At 39.8% G+C, this 21,902-nt stretch overlaps 1 protein-coding gene across 8 annotated transcripts in view; it reads left to right on the top strand.

The window, feature by feature from the left end:
- PTPRK (protein tyrosine phosphatase receptor type K) overlaps positions 1-21,902 on the top strand; it is a 363,911-nt gene that overhangs the window by 215,623 nt on the left and 126,386 nt on the right. For all 8 annotated transcript variants that reach the window (XM_044424851.1, XM_044424869.1, XM_044424876.1 and 5 more), the window contains one exon: positions 6,491-6,784. In XM_044424851.1, the coding sequence (XP_044280786.1) occupies positions 6,491-6,784 (294 nt within the window). The remainder of the gene's footprint in view (positions 1-6,490; positions 6,785-21,902) is intronic.

Raw genomic sequence — 21,902 nt, forward strand, 5'->3', positions numbered from 1 at the left:
CCAGGAACGGGATGTTGGCCACCGGTCTATAATTGGTGGCCACCTCTGGATCCAGGGATGCCTTCTTAGGACTGGCTGGACTTCTGCCTCCTTTAAAGGGGCAGGTACCTGGCCGTCTCTTAAAGAGGCGTTGACCACCTCCAGGGTTCAGGTCCCAATCCCATCCTTGGCCTTCTTAAGTAGCCAATATGGGCATGGGTCTAGTAAGCAAGTGGTAGGACGTACTTGTCCAAGCACCTTGTCCACATCATCAGGCCGCAACAACTGAAATTCATCCATTAATTGTGGACTCAACGGCATCAATGGCAACTCCCCAGTGAAATCTGATTCAATAGTAGAGTCAAGCAGATTCCTCCCGGCAATACCTGCTGGGGCACCTTTCCAAAACCCAGTCTGCCCAGACACTACGCTCAGCCTCTAGGTCCTGAAGGGGCTTGAAGGGTAGCAACTAGAGGGATGGCCTTTTCTGTGATGGCCCCTCATCTTTGGAACAACCTCCCTGCTGCTGCCTCCCTGGTGCCAAATTTGCCATCTTGTTGGTGCCAGGTTGAGACAGCCCTCATTAAAGACCTTCCTGGTCATTCAGGGGCCTGACACAATTAGCCACAGGCTATTCTTTTATTCTTGGTCAGATCTTTTTATTGTGATTTATTATCACACAATGTTATTTTATGCAATTTACAATTAATTCTAAATTTTTAAAATGTTTTTATTTATTGGATTTTATTCTTTTTATACTTGTTATAAACTGCCCAGTTTCGGCTATGGGCAGTATAAAAATGAAATAACTGATAATATTAATGAGAATGAGAATGAGAAACAGAATCATAGAATCATAGAATAGTAGAGTTGGAAGAGGCCATGAGGGCCATTGGGTCGAACCAATTTATACCATCCTTCTATCATTATAATGATAATGATAATGATAGGTATACAGCATATGTGTGTCAGGGAACCACTGGTATTAGAGCGTGATTACTATTATCAATTTTATTTCTATAGTGTCCAATAACTGAAGCTTTGTGGGGAGTATGCTACAATTTATAGAATATTAAAAATAATATTAAAAATATAATAGTAAAAAATAAAACTTAACTAAACATTTTACACTTAATTTTAACAACTAATTTTTAACAGCTAAGCAGGTTCATACAGCTTGATACTTTCCCTCCCACAGTGCTATTTAAAGCTTTTAACTCTGTTTAATCCTAAATCACCTTGCAGACTCATAACCTCATGTATATTATTTGTCAATGTAAATTATATTTGTTTATTGTGCTTTGTCTTCTTGCTCCTTTGGACTAATTTATTAGGTTTATATTCCACTTTTTTCTTGGTTTAAAGTACTGAAAGAGCAGCTTACATAATTCTCCTCCTGCTGCTCTCAATGGTATTTCCACAGCAATGGCCTTGTGAAGAAGGTTGGATTAAAAGTCTGTGACTGGCCCAAAGTCACCCAGTTGGCTTCTTGGCTGAGCAGGGACTAGAACCCAGATTGCCCCAGCTCCATGCTCTGCACCACACTGGACTTAGCTTGCGCACTGAAACTGTCTGATAATTTTTAATGGAACTCTGTGGGTCAGTCTATATTTCCAGTAGTCACAATTCAAGTCTGAATCCTGAAGATGAAGAGATGCTGTAGTAACTGGGTAGATTGCCCTAGATTAGTAGAAAAGCTCGATCATGTACTGTGGTCTCAAACCGTGAAAGACTTTATGGGGTAAAGCAAGGCTCTTGAGTCAGGTGTGGAAGCATATAGTCAGCCAATACAGAAGGGCCAGTAATGGTCTTATATGTTCAGATTTTCTAGCCCTGGTTATTAGTCTGGCTGCCATGTTTTTGGATAATCTGCAGTTTTTAATCTTCAAGGGCAGCCCCATGTAGACTGCAGCATCTAATTCAGAAATTACCAGAAGGTAGAGTAATTAATTAATTAATTTTATATTGCCCAATAGCTGAGGCTCTCTGGGGAGTTAGCAGAAAGTTGAAAAACACATACACAAACAAAAAACAATTTAAAACAAAACTGAGGAGCAATAGCAATAGAATCAACATGGAAGCATAGCAGTACCACAGAATAAGATGCAATTTTTTTAAATGAAGTTAAAAAGGTAAACTGAGGATTACTCAAAGCAAACTATCTTTGTTCAGATAGGATTGTAGCTGGGATACCAGCTGGAGCCGGTACAAGTCACTCCATAACACTGAAACCATCTGAACCTCAAGTGACAAAGATGGTTCGAGGAGGACCTCCAAACTGCAAACTTGCTCCTTCAAGAGGAGTGTAACCCTGTTCAGAAGGAGCTGAACACCTTCCATTCAGTCAGAGTGACCACCAAACATCATCTCACCTTTGGGTGGATTGAGCTTTAGTTTGTTAGCTTAAATTTTGGAGTGTTTTGTGAACAAGATTACTCCAATCACCTCTTGGGGTTCAGGGGACAGGCAAGAGCTAAGGACAAAAGGACAAATGGAATGGCTGTTGCTTGACCTTGCATCTCTCTCACTATTAATATATAGTTCTAGCATTCATAACAGGGAAGTATTAGGTTCCAGACAGTGTAGTTCAGTCCACCTGTCTTACAAGCTGCAACAGTGGAGATATCACAGAGGGCATGTTGCTCCAGCAGTGCCCATAGTGCAAGCTTAGTTCTTGCTCTGAAGTGCTGTGGGGAGCATGGGGTAGCAGATTGGACACCCCTGTCTCCTCCCCCCAGATCACCTTGAGAACAGGGCAGCCCCACTGAGCAGATTATGGGGGCCCCACCTCCTGCCTGACAGTTGATGGCTTGGGAAGGAGGTGGAGATGCCCAGTCTGTTCCATGTCACTGCCTGGAACACTCCGGGATCTCTGGCTCCCATCTTGCAGGCTTCCAGGCCAGCAGCTTGAGAGCAGTTCCTTACCTGAGGAGTTTGTGCCTGTTCCTCAGGGAGAAGCAGTTCCTAGCCATCCTCTTGAGCCATCACAAGGATGGCCTCTTTATGCCACCATGGGCAAGGGGAAGCTTCTGACAGTAGACTCTAGTTGCCTGTTGGCATTCTGGCGGTTGCTGTCAACAGCACTCCTCTGATAGTTGCCTGTTAATGCTGGCAAAATATTTTTGCTGCTCATATGGGTTCAGACAACACAGCAACCCACCACAGGAGACAACAATCCTAGAGAGAACAGCCCATGGGCACAACGGGCCAATTGTTTGAAAAAGCAAGCCACCTTTAGTGAAGTAGGCCCTGTTTGCATGGCATGAGAACCGACCAATCACAACAAACAAGGGTAGGTTGTTATGTCTTCTGAATCAGATTAATTTTTATGTACCACATATCCAATCCTCAAATATGTCTGATATGTTTGTGCTTCTTATAAAATGTGAAATGTAAAAATTGGCTCCTTCTTTGGATTTATAAGCTCACGAACCCTTATGCTTTCTGGGTATATGGCCATTTCATTCCAAAATGCATTTAAGGTGCCACAAGCCCCTTTGTTGCCAAATTACCTAAAAATAGAGCATTTATTTCATTCAACATTTCCCCAGACATGTAAGAAAGTTTGGGAACAAGCAGCCTGTAGGCACCATACAAAAAGATGTGCTGTCTGGAAGAGTGACTTGCTGTTTGATATATTCACATCCTTCCTTTTTTTCCTGTTATACAACATCTGGGCAAATGTCATTTCTGAAATTAAATTAGGATTTACTAAGCTTGTTAATGACACTCATGGGATAGTAAGCTAAAAGACAAGGTGCTCTCATCTTATAGTAGGAGCTTCTAGAAGCTATTTTAAAGGGTTTTTTTAATGGTATAAACATATGAAAACTGTGTCATATAAAACCAATGTATAACAGCCTCAGAATTTGCCCACTTACTTCTGATTAAAGATTCAGAAAGTTTCTGGTTACTTTCAGTATAGAAGTAAACTCTGCAACTTTGAAATTATAATTGGGGAATATTTGATAACTCTGGTTATAGAATAAGGAATGAGAACCATTAATAGGAAAGTTAATTAGGTAACATCAGAAAAGTTTATCTGGTATATTGGGATTGCATGCTTCAGTTGCCAGTTAGCGTACTTTTGGGAATCTTGGTTACGCCACACCTCTGGCTCTGATAGAGTATTGTGTTATGAAGAATATTAATAATTCTGAGAACAATTACTGGTTCATTTAATAACTGATTAAAATTCATGCATAATTTACTGAAACATGAAGAGACTTGTAAATGTCTCCTTGTCTTCAAGAGCCTGAAAATAAAATGTATATGCAAATAGGAGAATCTGCTTTGCTTCTAGCCTAACAAAAATGTAATACGAAGTGATATATTAGTCTTATGAGTGCATAACTTTATCCTAATAGTCACAGTGTTATTACTCAAAGTACATATTTCCCAACACAGTGTACTGTTCTAAGAACTTAGAAGATAGAGCTGATTTAAGTGGTTGAGGATAGCTTAGGATAGATACTAGCAACAATGAACCACTGAATAACAAAACCCTGAAGTAAACCTCCATCTCAGTATCAAAACACACCTCAGCAGTCATCTGTTGTGTCAGTACAGATGTACTTCCAACATTGTTTGAAAACAAAATTCTATGTTAGAAAATGGAACTGGTGGAATGGTATGCTGTACGACATAGAGTTCATTATTTGTAGACTTCGTGAGTTGGACACATAAGATCTTCACTTCTCACCCCATGAATTATCATTCATGCTAACTTCATCATTGAAATTAGATTCATTCGGAAGTTGAAATTAGTTTTTAATTTGGTTTCTTGTGTGTATGTGGTGGGCAGGCGGGAAGAGCCCTATGAAAACTGTCTTTGTTAAATTGATATATCTCCATGTTCTCCACCATTTCAAAAATGGAGCTTGGTCTTAAATCTGGTCATAAATTGGAAGGGGTTTGTTTTTGCTTTTTGTTTTTTAATCACAGTGTATGTGTGTGAAAGAAAGAAAGAAAGAAAGAAAGAAAGAAAGAAAGAAAGAAAGAAAGAAAGAGCAAGACATATTTTAAAAGATCTGAAAAGATAAGTCAACGAAGTCCAGGAAATATGATATTTCTTTGGTATTTTTTATTAAATTCTATTCTATTTTATTTCTCTGTTTTTATTTTTGCTTTTGTTTTGATTTTTGAAAGTCACAATTGAAAAATGATGTAAAAAATTAATGCAGTTCAATCTCAAATTCTAAACACAACTTCTTAGCCACCCTCTGCATGCTTGCTGCTGCTCAGCCACCCTGGCTGATCACCACCTCATACACCAGCTGGCCAGTTGCCAATCCCCTCACTGCTTTACCCCCTCACTGTGTTGCTCTTCTTTGCCACTTGCCACCATGCCAGCCTTGTGAGGCGCATGTGTGCAGGAGAGATGGCAGCCTCACAAGGCTTTCTCACATGCACACATGTTTTGGGAGGCTGGCATCTCTTGCGTGCACCTTGCAAGGCTGGCATTGTGGCAAGCGGCAAAGTGGCAAAGAGACAAGGGAGTGGAGTGGCAGGGGGGCAAAGAGGTGAGGGGATGGAGTGGTGCATAAGATGGGTATTCAGAAGTGGCAGCCAGCTAAGAACACAGGCCAGTGGGGGGAAGGGGGGAGCCAGGTGACAGAGGCAGGAGCTGTGGGTGCTGAGATTTGTTCCCAGCTGCAGAGGCTGATAGGACGCATGCCACCATTGCGGGAGAAGGTGAGGGGCACAGGGAAACTCCTTATGAGTAGTTATTTCATGGATGTGTGAACACAGAATGCAAGGTAAGAAGAATACCTGCACAGTAACCATTTGCCTTATGTATGAAGAGCCACACTGTGTAAGCTGTTGCCAGGGAGTTGTGATGTAGATCATTTCTGTAGATCATAATCTACAGGAAAGTGAAAGCATCTTATTTTAGACTGATATAGTGTCTAACTTGCACAAGGGATTCTTAGAAGCTCCTGCTTTTCATATAGGAAGGCACAGGTTTTTCCCCCCAAAAGATAGAACACATGCAGAAAATGTTAACAGATATTTTAGGCTGACATTTTTTCTAGACTCCTATCCAGCTTGTGGAGTTGCTGCATTGCATTACTGCTGACTGTGAAACCCCTGTGTGCTTTGAATTTAGCATTGTTGCCTAATTAACAAAAACAAATTAGCCAAAATATGAACCATCTGGAATGAAAATGAAGCCTCGGTGTTTATTAGTGGATTCATTGTATTTAGGAAAGTATGCTTTAATTGCTTTCTCAGATAAATCACTCTTAGGCAATGGTACTTGGAGGCAGAAACTCCACTGTTATATTTTAACCTCCCTTTCAGTTCCCTAGTCGTAATTTCAATTTTGCACCAGTATTAAAATATATTTAATCATTTTTATTATCAGCTCGTATCTGTTGTAGGCCATGCATTTAAACACGCACATACTTGCGTATGTTTCAGTTATATAAACTTTGTTAGAATCCTGGTTCATAGGTGTATCTACGGTTATTATCTTTCTGATTTCATTTTTCTGTATTGTGTCTTACAGAACCACCTCGACCAATAGCACCACCACAACTGCTTGGCGTTGGACCAACATATTTGCTGATTCAGCTGAATGCTAACTCAATTATTGGGGATGGCCCTATTATCCTGAAAGAAGTTGAATACCATATGACAACTGGGACCTGGACTGAAACTCATGCTGTAAATGCACCAACCTACAAGCTGTGGCACTTGGACCCAGACACAGAATATGAGATTCATGTTCTTCTAACCAGACCCGGAGAAGGTGGCACTGGTCAGCCTGGCCCTCCACTTATCACCAGAACCAAATGTGCAGGTATTGTCTATAATGCCAAATACTATGCTTTATTTACTATGATGGAGTATTGTTAAAACACTGGTTTGTATCTGGTAAAACCCTTCCTCTCATACTATGGAAACCAGTAGTGAATGGAATTTCCATTCTTCTATGACTTCTTGCTCCAGAGGTTTTGGGGACTGGGGTTGAGGGGCTAAGGGAGACTGTAGGTGGGATGAAGGAAAGAGAAACTCATGTTACATAAGCAGAAGTACAGAAGTACATCAGGTTTAGTCCTTCATTGTAGAATTATTTCATTCCTGTTGCCCAACCTTCTCCATCCTAATGGAAGCTGGAAGGCACCAGGTTGGAGGAGACTTCTGTAGGCCGCACATTTCATCTTTGTCAGCTTTACACTTTACTTGGTGGCCAAAGCATTTGGTGAGCTGCAAGTTGCTTAAGTAGTTTGAGAACATGGTGCAAAGCAGTATGGTAAACAAAAATTAATGATCCCTCCCTTCAAAGTGAAACCATTCTTCTTTCATGTAAATTAATCTACAATTTCAAATAAATTTCATGAAAATCCAAATATAATTTGATGATACTCTTTCAGAAAAGGAATGTGCATGGAAAAATTGAAGGGGGTTTTTTTGTGTGTTTTTATTCTAAAAGGATGGTCAAAGAATGAACTCCATTCTCTCACTCAAGTGTGTTTCTTTGCCAAACAATCCTACTGTCTTCTCTGTGCTGTCTCCAAGTAATGATGGAAATAGTCTGCAAGATGAGTTCCTTATTGTGTGAAATCCCAAGCAGTGTGGCTCCTGTCTGCAACAGTGCAATATCATGAAAAGGGCCAAGTCTGCTGGGAAGAGCACATGCCGCAGTGATCCCAAGACAGATACCCATCCAGAAAAATTGTGTGGATGCTAGTGCAAATGGAGGATTTTTACGGCTTCTTCCTTTCGCATTCCCACATTACCCAGCATTCCCACATTATCCACTGGTGAAGGAAGGAGCAGTGTTCCCACATGTCTGGTGTAGTATAAGAAACAACTGTCAGAAGTCTCATAAATAGAATAAGAGGGTTTAATATAAGCTGCCTTTGTAGCTCCTTTGCTTGTTAGTAGCAGGAATATTAACAGAGCAGGGTGGCAGAAGTCCGGATCAGTGTATAGGTAATTGTGTAGCTTACAGGACCAGATATGCCTTTTCCTACTCTGGAGCATGTGCATCTCGCTACAAGTTCCACTTCAAATGTTGCTCTAATTGTGGAAAAATCAAAAGCTCATGACACTTATGATTCTGCAAGCTACAAAATTAAAGTAACGTAAGAACCATCTGAGAATTGTGGTTTTCAACTGAACTGTCAATTTGGTACTCTCCTAGGTATGTGTGCTATTATAATTAAGTCTAGGGGAGAAATGGTTCTCTGGAAAAATTGGGTAGCAACTCTTGCAAACATTCCTGAACTGGGCTAGTTTATCAGTTGAACTAGGTCAGTTGGTAAACTGGATTACCTTACATTGATGCTATTTTATTTTGAAAATAAGGCATTGTGTTCCTCAATAACTCCTTACTCTTGCTGTCTCCATTGAGTCTCTGAAATAAATACCACTATGAGCAGTTAGTGCCAGTTATCTGTACATGAGACTGTTCCCATCCTAGGATTTGAGTTTCAGTCATGGATCAGGTAACAGTCACTGATATCCACCTCTAAGAAAGTGTTCTTGGTTCTCTTAAATATTTTAGGCCTCGATGCAAACATTAAGTGTACACTGAAAGTAGCTTTTTTGATTAGAGTATTACAGCTAAAATAGAAATACACTTCCCTAAAGTTGTTGACTGTAGTTCATATGAGGGTAAAATGACTTACCCTGCAATATGAAGCTATATATCTCTTACTTTAGGTATTTTTTAATTTAACCTGGATTCCAAGGACCAGCTAGAAAGTCCAAATTGTGAAAAAGAAAATAAGGTTTAGAATTTTTTTTCCATTTGTAACAGGCCGACATGAAAAAAATTCCATTGGAGGAACCTTGAATTTGAATCTATATTTCGTTCTGCTGCCTCTTAAGTTTTGGAGTGGATAGAATATAACATTATAGCCTTTCAGACTTACAAGTTGTATAACGCCTCAGTCAATTTAATACTGTACTCTAAACTTAGGGCAGTCTTATAATTTAACTATGATTGGATACAAACCAAAACAGTACCAAAACCCCCAAACATATATTTAAACAGAAAACTATTTTCAATCTACCCCCTCCCCCCTCACACACAGACTTTTCTTTTTTCATGACAAATAATGCTGGCATATTTCTGGTTCTAACACAGCATTTGAGCAGTGTTTTTCAAGCACAGTACCAGCAGTTTATTCATAACATTTCTATTAAGTAAGAATTAACCATGCCTAATCAGACCAAACAACTATCTGGTCTGTGGTGGCCAATGACCTATCTGTGGGATGCCCACCAGTAGGATCCTGCATTCATTTTCCGCAGTATCTGGTATACATAGGAATACTATTTCTGATGCTGGAAGTAGTAGACATCAATCATTATTAGTAGCCATTGATAGCTTTACCCTCCATGAATTTGGCTAGTTCCCTTTTCAAGCCATCCAAGTTAATGATGATCATTACTTCTTGTGGTAGCAAATTCTATTCTAGGAATACAATGATTAAAGCTGTATGGATTAAAAAACAGGAAAAAGATCATTTGGTACCAGAAGGATCACCATGTAAGATCCAGGTGAACCTCTCTGAGAGGGCATTCTATAACCAGGGTGCTACTAATGAAAAAGATCTCCCCTTGCTGTCAGCTCACCTCATTGGTAGAGGCACCTGCAGAAGGGCCCTGGAAGCTGACCTTAGAATCTGGACAAGTATATATGCAGGTAACCTGTCCCCAAGCCAGTTAGAGCACTCTGAATTTGTCCTGAAAATAAACTGGCAGCCTATACATATCAAAAAGCACTGACAGAATATGATCACATGGGCCAGTCCATTTTAACAATCTTGCTGACCTATTTTGGACTAGGTGTAGTTCCAAACTGCTTTCAAAGGCAGCCCAGCATCTAACACAATGCAGTAATCGGTCTGAGAGCTTATCAGAGTATGAATATCTATATTTATCCTATCCTTACCCATATACCAATGATATAATTGGCATCAGCTGATAAAAGATGATCTATGTCCCTGAAACTACCCATTTCTTTAGTATGTGATAGTACTGGGTATGAGAGCATCACCCACCTGATCCTTTAGAGGAAGTGCAGGCTCTTCTAGAACAAGATGAATAGCTTTTATCCAGTCAGAAGAACTATGCACCAATAATACCACTATTTTATCTGGACTGAGTTTCAGTTTACTGACCACCAGCCAGTCTATTACTGCATTAAGGCACAGGTTCAGAACATTTATTTATTTATTTTTCGGTTTATATCCTGCTTTACAGGATACAAAGGGCTCAAGGCAGCTTACATCTCCTCCTCCATCTTATCCCCACAACAACAACCCTGCGAATTAGGTTGGGCTGAGTCTGTGACTTGCCCAAAGTCACCCAGTTGGCTCCATGGCTGAGCGGGGACTAGAACCCAGATCGCCTGAGTCCCAGTCCCATGCTCTTAACCACTACACCACACTGGCTCTAACATCTACTGCCTCACCTAAACTTCGTATGAAGGAAAGATAGAGCAGGGTGTCATCCACATATTGGTGTTACCTCAGTCAATATTTTTGTAAATTATGTAGTATTTTCATGTAGACAGGGAACAGCAAGGGGACTAGGTAGAGACCTGTGGTATCCAATGGCATAAATGCCAAAAAAACAGAGCAATAATCTTCCAGGACCACTTCCTGGAATCAGCCATCCAAGTAGTATTATGAAAAAGAGAGAAAAAATTGTCCAATCAGATTTCTTCACCCCATACATGATTTTGTACACAACAACTTTCTTTTCATTTGCCTATTTTCTGAGCCAAGCAGTCCCAGGCATTGTAACCTTAACATAGAAACAGAGCGAGTCAGAAAGGGCTCCCAGGCCATCTAGTCTGACCTCCGGCACCAGCCGGCTCCGCTCAAGACATGCCCACCATGTGGACGTCCAGCCTATCCTTGAACACCCACACCGATGGGGCCTCAACGACCTCTCGTGGAAGCCCATTCCACACCCTCGGGGTCCTGACTGTCAGGAAGTGCTTCCTTGCATCAAAATGGAACCTTGGATCCCTGAGCTTTGCTCCGTTGGAGCACATCCTGCCTTCCTCTGTAGGGGAGAACAGGTCTCTACCCATGTCCATGTGACATCCTCTCACATACCTGTATGTCGCCAACATATCCCCTCTGAGTCTCCTCTTCTCCAGGCTGAAGAGACCCAGTTCCCTCAGTCTTGCCTCATACCCCATCCCCTGCAAACCGGTCACCAACCTCGTGGCCCTACCTTTCATCATAGTGGAGACATTCCAGCACTCCGCTTACCCTTTTCTGCATCAACTCTGCAAAACACCTTTTAGGTGCTTTAGCCACCAAGTATTCATATAAGAACAATAGAACATTTGCAGTTTTATTTACAGCTCCTGTTGTAATTTAGCCCACCATATAATTTGCCTTTTTCATAGTAGCCATGCACTTGGTTGACATTTTCATCAATATATCCATTAATTTACGAAGATCTTCTTTCTTGGCCAGATACTGCTAGTTTGGATCAGTTATACATGAACTTGAGACTTTTTGCCCCAATGCACATTATTTTACACTCATGTGAGATACCTAGAGATTGAACCATAACCTAAGAAGCATAGTTGACAGTCCAGCAGACACAGAAGATACATGTTCAGAAATCTGTTTAGCTAGTGCTGGTGTCACTTATTGGTATTCATTTCTACTAGACAGTTTTATTGGGCTTGATCATGGAACAAGTTGAAATTCAAATAATGCATTTCCATTGTTTTTCTATCAACATAACTGGAAAATATGTCCAGGAATTATCCCTCTGCATTTCTTTTCCATATAGTCTCTTCTTCCAGTTAATTATATGGGTGTTTCCTATACATAGATTCATAGAGTTGGTTGTGAAGTAATTCTAAAATTAAAAAAAACAAGTTTTTCCATGTAAATCTCTTTGGACGTGTAAAGTGCATAAAAATTGTTTCATTGTTTTCAATAGCAATTTCCTCATGGTATTATTATCTGAATTATTATTTGAAATATTGCATGATTTATTTATTTATTGCATGTGTACAGCCTTTTCAAGAAGTAAATGCTTTCATTCCATACAGCTCCAACTTATTAAACAATTTCAATTGGGCATTTACAATGGGGGACCCATTGCAATTGTCTCCTTATGGCCATTGGTGAGCATAGTAGGGTAGGTGTTTGGTGGCAAAGAGTAGGATATATTTAGCTTGACTTTTAGCAGCCATGAAGAGTGTGGGATGAAAGTCCCATAGTTTATTAATAAGTTTTATGATACAAATATTTCCACCCTTGTATATATTGTGTTTCAGCACTGAGACAGGTTGAAGTGGTTGTGTATGCAATCTGAAATCCAGTGGCTAGACACAAATGGAATGTTAATATAGGGCCAACATTCTTTACATTTTGGACAAATAGATATTGCCAAATACTGATGTTTATTGTGCCTCAAAGGTTTACTTTCAAAGGGCCTCAATTGTTTACAGTACAGGTGCTTTGAAACACCAAGACAACACTGCTTTTGTTTTAAGGGAAACTGAAAATGAATTTTATGTAAATCTTGATGTGTCAGTTAAATCTTGTAACATTTCAAAGCAATTTTCTGGTTATCTCTAATCCTGCATTTCCCTTTAAAATATCTATCACAGAGCAGTGCAATTTTAAGCATCACACATGCCGTGATTATCAAGTAGTACAACTGATATGATTTGCCAATGATTTTCCTTAAGTACTCAAGCTATGTAGCTAGATCTGGCAGATAGAAATGCCATTAAGTTAGCTGATTTCTCCCCTATATCCCTCAAATGTAAGCACACTATCCAGTCTCACCACAGGAGTTAGTGAGCCTGTGGGAGTTCTCCATGGTCAGGAACCACATCCATGACTGAATTTTACATATACTTGAATAAGAATTAAACTTATTGCGAAAAGTCTTCAGGTTGATATTCTGAGAAATATGTTCACCTATGCACTATGGTTTCCCTATCCATAAAATTTTAACTAAGTCTGTTGTGATTGTCTAAGGACAGGATTCCTAAATAATACCAATATCAAAAGGATGTTACTCCCCATAGCTTCATCATAAAGAGGCTTCAGTCACTATAAGTTTTCTGCAGGTAAATTAAATATATAGATAAGTTTGTATGGAAAGAGGCAGGTCTGAAGGCTCTGGGATCACAGCCTTTTCAAGGGCTTTAAAGATAAGTAATATCAACTTAAAATCTTTCAGAATAACTTGAAGTTAATGATAGCCAGTGCACAGTAATATTGACCATGACATGTCCTGAATGAATTCCAGATTGTCGAGTTTTAGAACATTGACTTCACAAATCTCCTCATAAGCATCTGTGTAGTTAGCAGGAATGCAAGAGGATGGAAACTTCATTGTTCAAACTTCAGCTGTAAAATCAGTTGTAGCTACAGATCCATTCAATCAGATTGGTGTCTTTTTGTGGTGTGTGTGTGCTTGTGTCAGTCTGCCTGATTTTGTGGCAGTACTGTCCAGTATGGCTGCCCATAACTCAGAGAACTCAAAGAAGGACAAGCATACAATGGAGAATGGTGGTAAAGGTCATGCCTGTGCATCTCCTGCCCTGTCAAGTTGGAAGTCTTTTGCTCTGACATGCTAGCAATTCAGGCAGAAGCATTGTGACGATATTTCATAACCTGACAGACCCTCATTCCTCCTCACTCCGTACTCCAGAATAACTATAAACTACCTCCTCCAAGTGCAGTCTTCTAGTCTCAAAACAAAAAGAACTACACTGGCTGCAGGGATAGAGAGAGCACATTGAGGTTGGAGTTGCAGCTTCAACCTCTGAGGGTGTTTCTGACATTGTAACTGGGACACCAACTTCTCCTACAGCCGCTCGACTCTGTCTTGAAGACCATTTGGTTGCATTTCTTTCCAAATATGAATTAACCTGAAAAGAGGTTTAATGTTTAAAATATGCTTCTAAGTAACAGATGTTAGTGACAAACAAGAGGAAGGCTGTGCGCTCATGTCCTATTTCTACACTTCCCAGATAATTGGGCTAGCTGGTAGAAAGAGAACGCTGAAATAGATGGATCACTGACAGTTCTTATTTTCCATCTTGATGCTAGTTTATCAGTTCTGAGAAGGAAACCATATGTAATTACTTTTTTTACGGCAGTTCAAGATAGTTATCAATCACATGGACTTATTATCAGTGACGATCAGCTTTGAGGCACCAAAGCAGTATCAGTTATTAGTGCTTCCACATAATGAGTGACATAGTTTTACTGAAGGGTTCAGAAGCAAAAGCCATCCTACACTCTTTCCTAATACCCAGAGTGGAAAGCATGTTTGCATTTCATGGACTGCTAAATTTAGAAATGGGACATTACTGAAGCTCAGTGTAGCTAAAAATATATTCAGAGTGCTAATACGCAGGGATGTTGCAAAGTAGAATTCGTTGGAGGTGTATCAGAAGCTGTTGTTTTTTCCAAAACCCAGGAGTTGGAACCAGATTTACCTGTGTACATTGGGGCTGTCAAAAACAAACTTCTTCAGTGCTTCCTTCCCATGGCAGCCACCTCAGGCCCTGGAAAATGTCATGGAGTGAGCTGAGAGGGCCCTGATGAATAGAGAGGCTGTGATGAGGAAAATTAAGGGGAAAGAAAGTTCCTCAGAAATTGTATCGCTGCCAGTGCCATTGCAAAAATCTAAGCTCAGCCTGGTGTTAAAATGTTTGTTTAAGCAAACAAATGATCTATGTCAATTTCATATTTGTATGTTTGCTGGAATAAGATGCCGAATGTAAAGATATAACTCATTAGCAGGGCCCATAACCTCAATTCCTGAGGTAAAGGCTATGCCGGGTTCAGATTAAGGCCAGTGATGTTATATAAATATATAGAATTCATAGAGTAGTGGGGTTGGAAGGGTACAAGGAGGCCATTGAGTCCAAACCCCCCCCCCCGCTGGTGCAGGATGCCAAGTCACACCATCCCACTCAGACAGTCCAGTTTTACCTTGAATGTCTGTAGTGTGAGAATGCTCAGCACCTCTTTTGGCAACTGGTTCCACTGTCATATTTCTCTGATGGTCAGGAAGTTTTTCCTGGTGTCTAGCCAGAATTTGGTGTAGTGAAGTTTAAGTTCATTGTTCCATACCCTACATGTGGAGATGAATGAAAAGAAGTCTTTTCCTTCCTCTCTGTGATAGCCTTTGAGGTACTTGTGGAGTGCTAGCATATCCCGTTGTAGTCTTCTCTTCTCAAAGCTCAACATGCCCAGCTCTCTCACTTATCATAGGGCTTGGTTTCCAGATGCTGGTTCATCTTTTTTGCCCTCCTTTGAACCCTATTTAATTTTCTACATCTTTTTAAAACTTGGGTGCCCAGAACTGAACACAGTATTCTAGGTGAGATCTGACTAGTGCAGAATAAAGGGAAAATTGTTGGCTCATATTTAGCTTATTATCTACAACTCCAAGAGATATATATCTTTTTCAGTGCTGTTAAGCCACGTATTCCCTATCTTGTATTGATGCATTTGATTTTTTTTCCCTAGGGGGGTAACTTGGCATTTGTACCTGTTGAATTTTACTCTTGCTTTTCTCCCAGTGTTCTAGCTTGTCTGGTTCACCTTGGATATTCCTTTGGGCTTCCAGGGTGTTAGCTATTCAGTCCACTTTTGTGTCATCTGCAAATTTAATTATCATTTCCTGGACTTCCTCATCTACATCATTAAAAAAGATGTTGATGAGCACTGGTCCCAGGACTGAGTCCTGTGGCAGCCCCCTCATTACCCCGCTGTAACTTGAGAAGGTGCCATTAAGGAGCACTCTTTGTGACTGATTTTGTCACCGGGAATAGATTCACGTAATAGTAGTTACATCAAGCCCACTTTTTGTTAGTTTGTTTATCAGGATGTTGTGGGGCACTTTATCGAATGTTTTGCTAAAGCCTAGGTAAATTATGTCCACAGCATTTCTGCTGTTGATTTGGGAGGTTAGCCCAGTCAAAAATGAGATTAGGTTAGTTTGGCATGACTTATTCTTAAGAAACCCATGTTGGCTTCTGTTCGTAGGTGCATTTTCTTCAAGGCACTTACAGACTGATTTTTTAATAATATGTTCCAGTATTTTCCCAGGGTTTGATTTTAGACTGACTGGTCTCTGATCCCCGGTTCATCTTTTTTCCCTTTTTTGTTGATGGGGAAAACATCAGTTCTTCTCCAGTTATCTGGCCCCCTGTTTTTCAAGATTATAGATAGTGGTTCAGATAGTTATTCCACCAGCACCTTTATAACTCTAGGATGGAGTTTGTCAGGTTTTGGAGATTTGGAAACATTGTGCTCATCAAGGTGCTCCTTGGCCATTTGTTTCTTGATTTTAGGCCACCATCCTGCTCTTTCATCTTTTATTTCCTCTCCTGTAGGGGACTACATGCAGTCCATTCCATTCACAGAAAAGGGGCAAATGTATTTGGAGATAGGAACTCCTAAAACACAAGCTAATAGGCTTGTATTTGTTCAAGTCCTTAACATTAAGGTTCCCGTTGCAATTCCTGCATCCCTTCTCAAACAATTCACAGGGCTTATTCTATAATTGAGAACCCCTGGGCAAAGATTGGGCTTGATGCAACTGGAGCATCTATCTGATGAAGACAATATTTCCAGACATAGCCCTGAGCGTGCACAATGAAGCAATTTTGCTGAAGCTAAACAAGTCTGGGTCTCATCATGATCTGGCTGGAAGGACACCTTGGAAACACTCTGTATGGCACCTTGCATTTCTTGAAGAGGAAAAGTGAGATATAAACAGTTCTCAATCTTCATTGCTTAGCTTTCCCCAACCTATTACCCTCAAGGGTTTTTGGACAAGTCCCATCACATTCTAGCCACATGAGTAATGGTCATGCTGGGGTAGGAGTCCAGAATATCTGCACAAGTGCACAAGGCTGAGGAAGGGTGACTTACACATAGACTGGCAGACTCAAAATCCCTTTAATGCGCTTCTACTGCCATGTCAGGAGCTGTATACAAGTTATGAACATGGCAGCATTGTCTTAAAGTGGAGTTGTACTGCCATCTGCTGGGAAGTTGGACAGAAACTAGAGATGCTGTCATAATTGTGCCGTGATTAAGGTCAGACTAACCTGGCTCATGCAGTCAAAATAGCCCACCATGGCTTTCTGAAGACTTAAATATTCATCTACAGGTCACAACTTGTTATGTCATTTGATCTCATGGCCTGATCTAGGATTATGCTGCATGGGCTTGCACAACATGACAAGCCATGCTGTAGCAGTGAATATTCAAAATGGCCACTGGCATATGGCTTAAATAAACCATGGTGGGTTGGTCAGTCACGCCCATGAGTAAACACTGAGAAAGGATTGGCTTTCACATTTTTTCCCATTGGTTTTTGCTACTGCTTCTTATGTTAGGGAAAAGAAGTCAGCAGTACTTTTGAGGTCTGTGAAAAAAGGCAAGGATACAAATGCAAGATAGTTTCTAACTTAAAAAGCAAGTAAATAGTGCAGTACTAGTTTATCCATGTAGAGATTTATTTGAAACATAAATTGTTTCTGAAGATTGAATTTAAATCAATAATTGATAGACCTAGACAGTAGTGTTTTTGCTATATTTCTCAGATTTGTTAGAAATATCTAACAAATATTAGTAAGAAATAGAAGTAATGAATTGAGCCAATAGTAGGTAGATGAAGGCAGAGCTTTTGGTAAGAAAAAAAGTCTAAGATGACAACAAAAGGTGGAGGTGTCTTCTCTGCATTCAACCGATAAAAATGGCCTCATTTATTTATGTATTGATACCACTGGAAAGCCATACATCAGTGCAACGGAGAAGAGTATGGATCTTACTTCTTCAGTATACTTACATATTTTTTCCCCAGTGTTTTGTATCCAACAGACAAGTTGAGTGCCCCAAATATATTTAGATCTCAGTGATTTATCAGATGAACATGCAACAAGTCAATAGATCAAATTTCTGAGAGAAGCACTGTCTGTAGCAAGGAAATGTGTCGAGCACTTCAATCCAATCCAACTGTTCCAGCAGTAAAAGAAGAGACATAAATGAGCATTCATATGATTCACTTCATAATTGCTTAGCAAGAAGCTCCTGAATTAAGTTCATATCCTGATTGTAATTGTAGTACATCTGAAGATTTTCCAGTGTAATCTTTTGTAACATTTAAGTTGCATAACATCTTTCACTAAACTTTGTTAAAGTGTAAATAGCATGTTCTAACTTAGATTGCTACAAAATAAGTTTTAGGCTTTAATGCTATACACACTAACCTGAATGTAAGCAGGAGCAAACACAATAGGACTTACTTTCACTGGGCACATATAAGATTCTCCTGCTGATTTGAGTGTCTGTGGGATTATATGCCAAGTTGACTGATATGCCTATTTGTTTGTTTTTAGCATATTTTTAAGAAATTAAAGATACTTAGTCACTAAAATTAGACTTCTAATATTCTCATTTCAGCTTTGATATACTAGTTTGTGGAGATATAGATGGAATCACTAGAGATATGCCAGTACAATCTGGTTTGTTTGAATGCAACAAACTTTTTGTCTGTCTTTAACTGAAAGGGCTAAGTTAAGCTTTATTCTGTGGATTTTCATGCCTAAGGGTGGTTGTGATTTGTGCATTTAACAAAATGAATGAAATTTGCTCAAATCTCATTATGTGCTAGAACTGCATAGTTTCCACTTTCAAATTTGCAAAAATAGCATGATTTATGCAAATTTCCTTAATATTTTATTTTAACAATGCACACATTGCAGCCTATCTTAGAAGCAGAAGTCTTCAAGGAAGTCAACTCCCATAGCAGTGAGTCAACACCAATGCAGAGCTAACAAACTGACCTTTGGGTTGGGGGCAGTAATAAATATTCATCAGATTTTCATCCCCTAGTAGCAGCCTGTATCCTAGTATCAATACATTAGTAGTTGTATCAGAAAATACATGTCATGAATGTTTAAAGTTATCACTGGGATATACAGGTAGATTGTTGTTGTTGTTGTTGTTGTTGTTCAGACAAAGTCATGTCCAAGACTTTGTGACCCCATGGACAACATTCCTCCAGGTTCTTTTGTTCTCTACTATTCCATAGAGTCCACCCAACCCACACCCACCTCCCCAGTGACTCCATCCAGCCACCTCAACCTCTGCCATCCCCTTCAATCATTCTCAGCATCAGGATCTTTTCCAATGAGACCTTACTTCTCATTAGGTGGCCAGAGTATTTGAGTTTCATACAGGTAGATACACAGACACAAAATTTCAATACTCTGCTATACGGTAATGCTCAATTTCTGGTGTGCAGTTAATTTATTAGAAAAGAATGAAGTTATGGATCAAGAGACATTCAATAAACATCTAGTACTATATGACCTATTTAACAAGGACAGAATGTGCTAGCAATTTGCCAGGTAATTGAGGGACAGGATATGACTTTAGGTTCAGATGCGGGAAACCATAAAAACATGGAAATTGTCAAAAGGTGAAAAGAATTCCATAGCAGGGTGAAAAATTCTTTCAATTACACTACAGATAAGGAGACAGAAAGTGGACTGTGTGAATCATGTGTAAGACCAGTGGAGGTAGTCCTGTATTATACAGCAGAAAATGTAGATCTTTGCCTCAACTGCCCTAGTACCCTTGACAACTGTATTTTTATAAGGTAATGTGGTCTTTAACAGGAAATATTATTGTGGGCCCTGAATCCATCCCCTTGTGTTGCCGTAGGGCAGACTCATATGGGGAAAAGAAAATGCTGTGTACCTGGGGAAACCTTCTGGAGTCACCCTGTGCTTGCCCAGCCTTTTGCCTTCTTCCAGCTCAGTTGACAAGTCTTCAGTAGCATCTCACTCTCCTTTGTCTCCCAAAAGCCAGTGATTATAGAAACAACAAGGGCCCTTTTATGAGTATAGGCAGCTGCTCTAGAAAGCAGGTCTGCTACATAACAGTCCTTGTTCATTTTCATACGGCTTCTGTACTTGAGAAAGCATCCCTCCATTGGCAACAAGAATGGAGAGTTGAGGTGAACTCCCCATGAGCTCCCCATGGATATGACAAGTCCTGCCTGAGTCCAGACATACCTGGTCCAGCCATTCTCTGGAACCAGACTTTACTTGGCATGAGGGGAAGTCTTAGTAAGACTAATGTGACTTCTCCAGAAGAGACTACACCCAGCATAGATAAGCCTTGACTAAGTAAGTTTTCTACCATTTCCCTTAGTGGGCCAAGCCCTGGTGGAACAGGATGGGTACCCAGTGCTCTAAGGCTTAAAAAGGAATACACATGTCGTAATGCTTCTCCCTCTTGTCGACAATATGTTCAGCCATGCAAGTGAAACTTTGACCCTACAGGCCATCATTTTTTTGTAGCTATATTTCCCCCCCACAAAAGATACCCCTTTAATTCTATAGTATTAAATACTGTTATGTATGTGACACAAACTAATTATAGCAAAGTGGTGCAGCATAGAATATTGTAAATATATATTTTTGCATTATAACTTTGCAATAATATATCACCCTTAGTATAAAAATAAAAAATATGCTATTGAGACCTTTACATTAATTGTCTTTACGTGATCTGGAAAAATAATGGACATTTCCATCCTACATTAGTTCTCAAACAAAAAGGGCTTACTGTAGGAAAGAATGAGCATCAGCAAATCAGTTTAGGTACTGCTGTTATGCTGCTATAGCAAAGATGGGCACCAGAGTTAGTATTTTGCATTGTGACATCAAGTTCCCTGCATGTCTTTATTTTAGCTTCTGTACTTGGGGAGATAGTGCATTTCATCTGCTCTCCTTATTTAGACAATAAAACCTTCTGTATTACCTTCTGTGCAATTCCTTTTTAAGGGGCCAGTGTGCCGAGTGAAACACCTGGAGTTTTTGCTCTTCTCTTTCCAAGTGCTGATACAGTAGAAATAAATATCACTGGTACATTTAAAAAGAATAACTCACTACATTGTTAGCATTGCAACTCCATAGAGCCATAATATATGTTTCTAAGAAGTTCATTTTATCTGAGTTATTTTCATGGGCTATAATTTACAGATGAAGGGGATTCAAAAGAAAGACTGATAATTTTTTCATTGCTATTTTTATTGTTATAAATAAACATTCAAAATGTGCATATTCAAGATTTATTGCATGTGCCAAAAAAGAAAATGAAAACAAATGTAATTTGTCGTATTTTGCATATGTCAACTGAGCTTAGAAATATTGCCTGCTGGTTAACCCCACACTTAACATAAACTAAAGGAGTTGTCGTGTTTTGCTTCATTACCCCCATTTAAGTTCTCTTTTTAGAAAAATGACCACTAAATTTTTCTGGCCTGTTTACAGTGGTGCTGAAACAGAATTCCAAGGACCCAGTGATATCGAAACCAAAAGTCAGTATGTAGTCCAAAGTTAAACACAGGAAGCCTAAAGAACAGGTTGTATACTGGGGCAATACATGGCAAGATTCAGGGTTCTGGTATTCAGACCTTGTTCCAGCACCTAGTATCTGTAATGAAGGCTTTTTAAGACTGAGATTTCAGGGCTCCATCAAAAGTACCACCTACAGAAATGTGATTTGTGCACAGGACAAAGATTGTGATTATACTTTACCCACAAAGAGGCCTTATGCAGCTGGCTGAGACTTCACCTGTATATACCTTTGCACCTTGGGCTAGGTGTCCTTGAGAAGGGATTAACTATGTCTTGAATGGAAGGGTTGATGGTCATCTCCTCTGAAGTGCATTATCCCCGGCTGTGCCTCAAGTAGCTTATATGTGGTGCTTGGCTTGGTCAGCTTCAGGGCATACTCTGGAGATCAGTCTTCAAAAAGAAAAATTAAAATAAATTGGTCGAATTCTACTAGGCAAAACGACTGCAGGAGTTCCACGGGAGATCAAATGCTTTTTGATATGATCAGTACCTTTTCCCAGAAATGTTTCTCTAT

Source organism: Varanus komodoensis, unplaced genomic scaffold (genome assembly GCF_004798865.1).
Source record: "Varanus komodoensis strain SLA01 unplaced genomic scaffold, ASM479886v1 scaffold1, whole genome shotgun sequence".
NCBI lineage: Eukaryota > Metazoa > Chordata > Lepidosauria > Squamata > Varanidae > Varanus > Varanus komodoensis.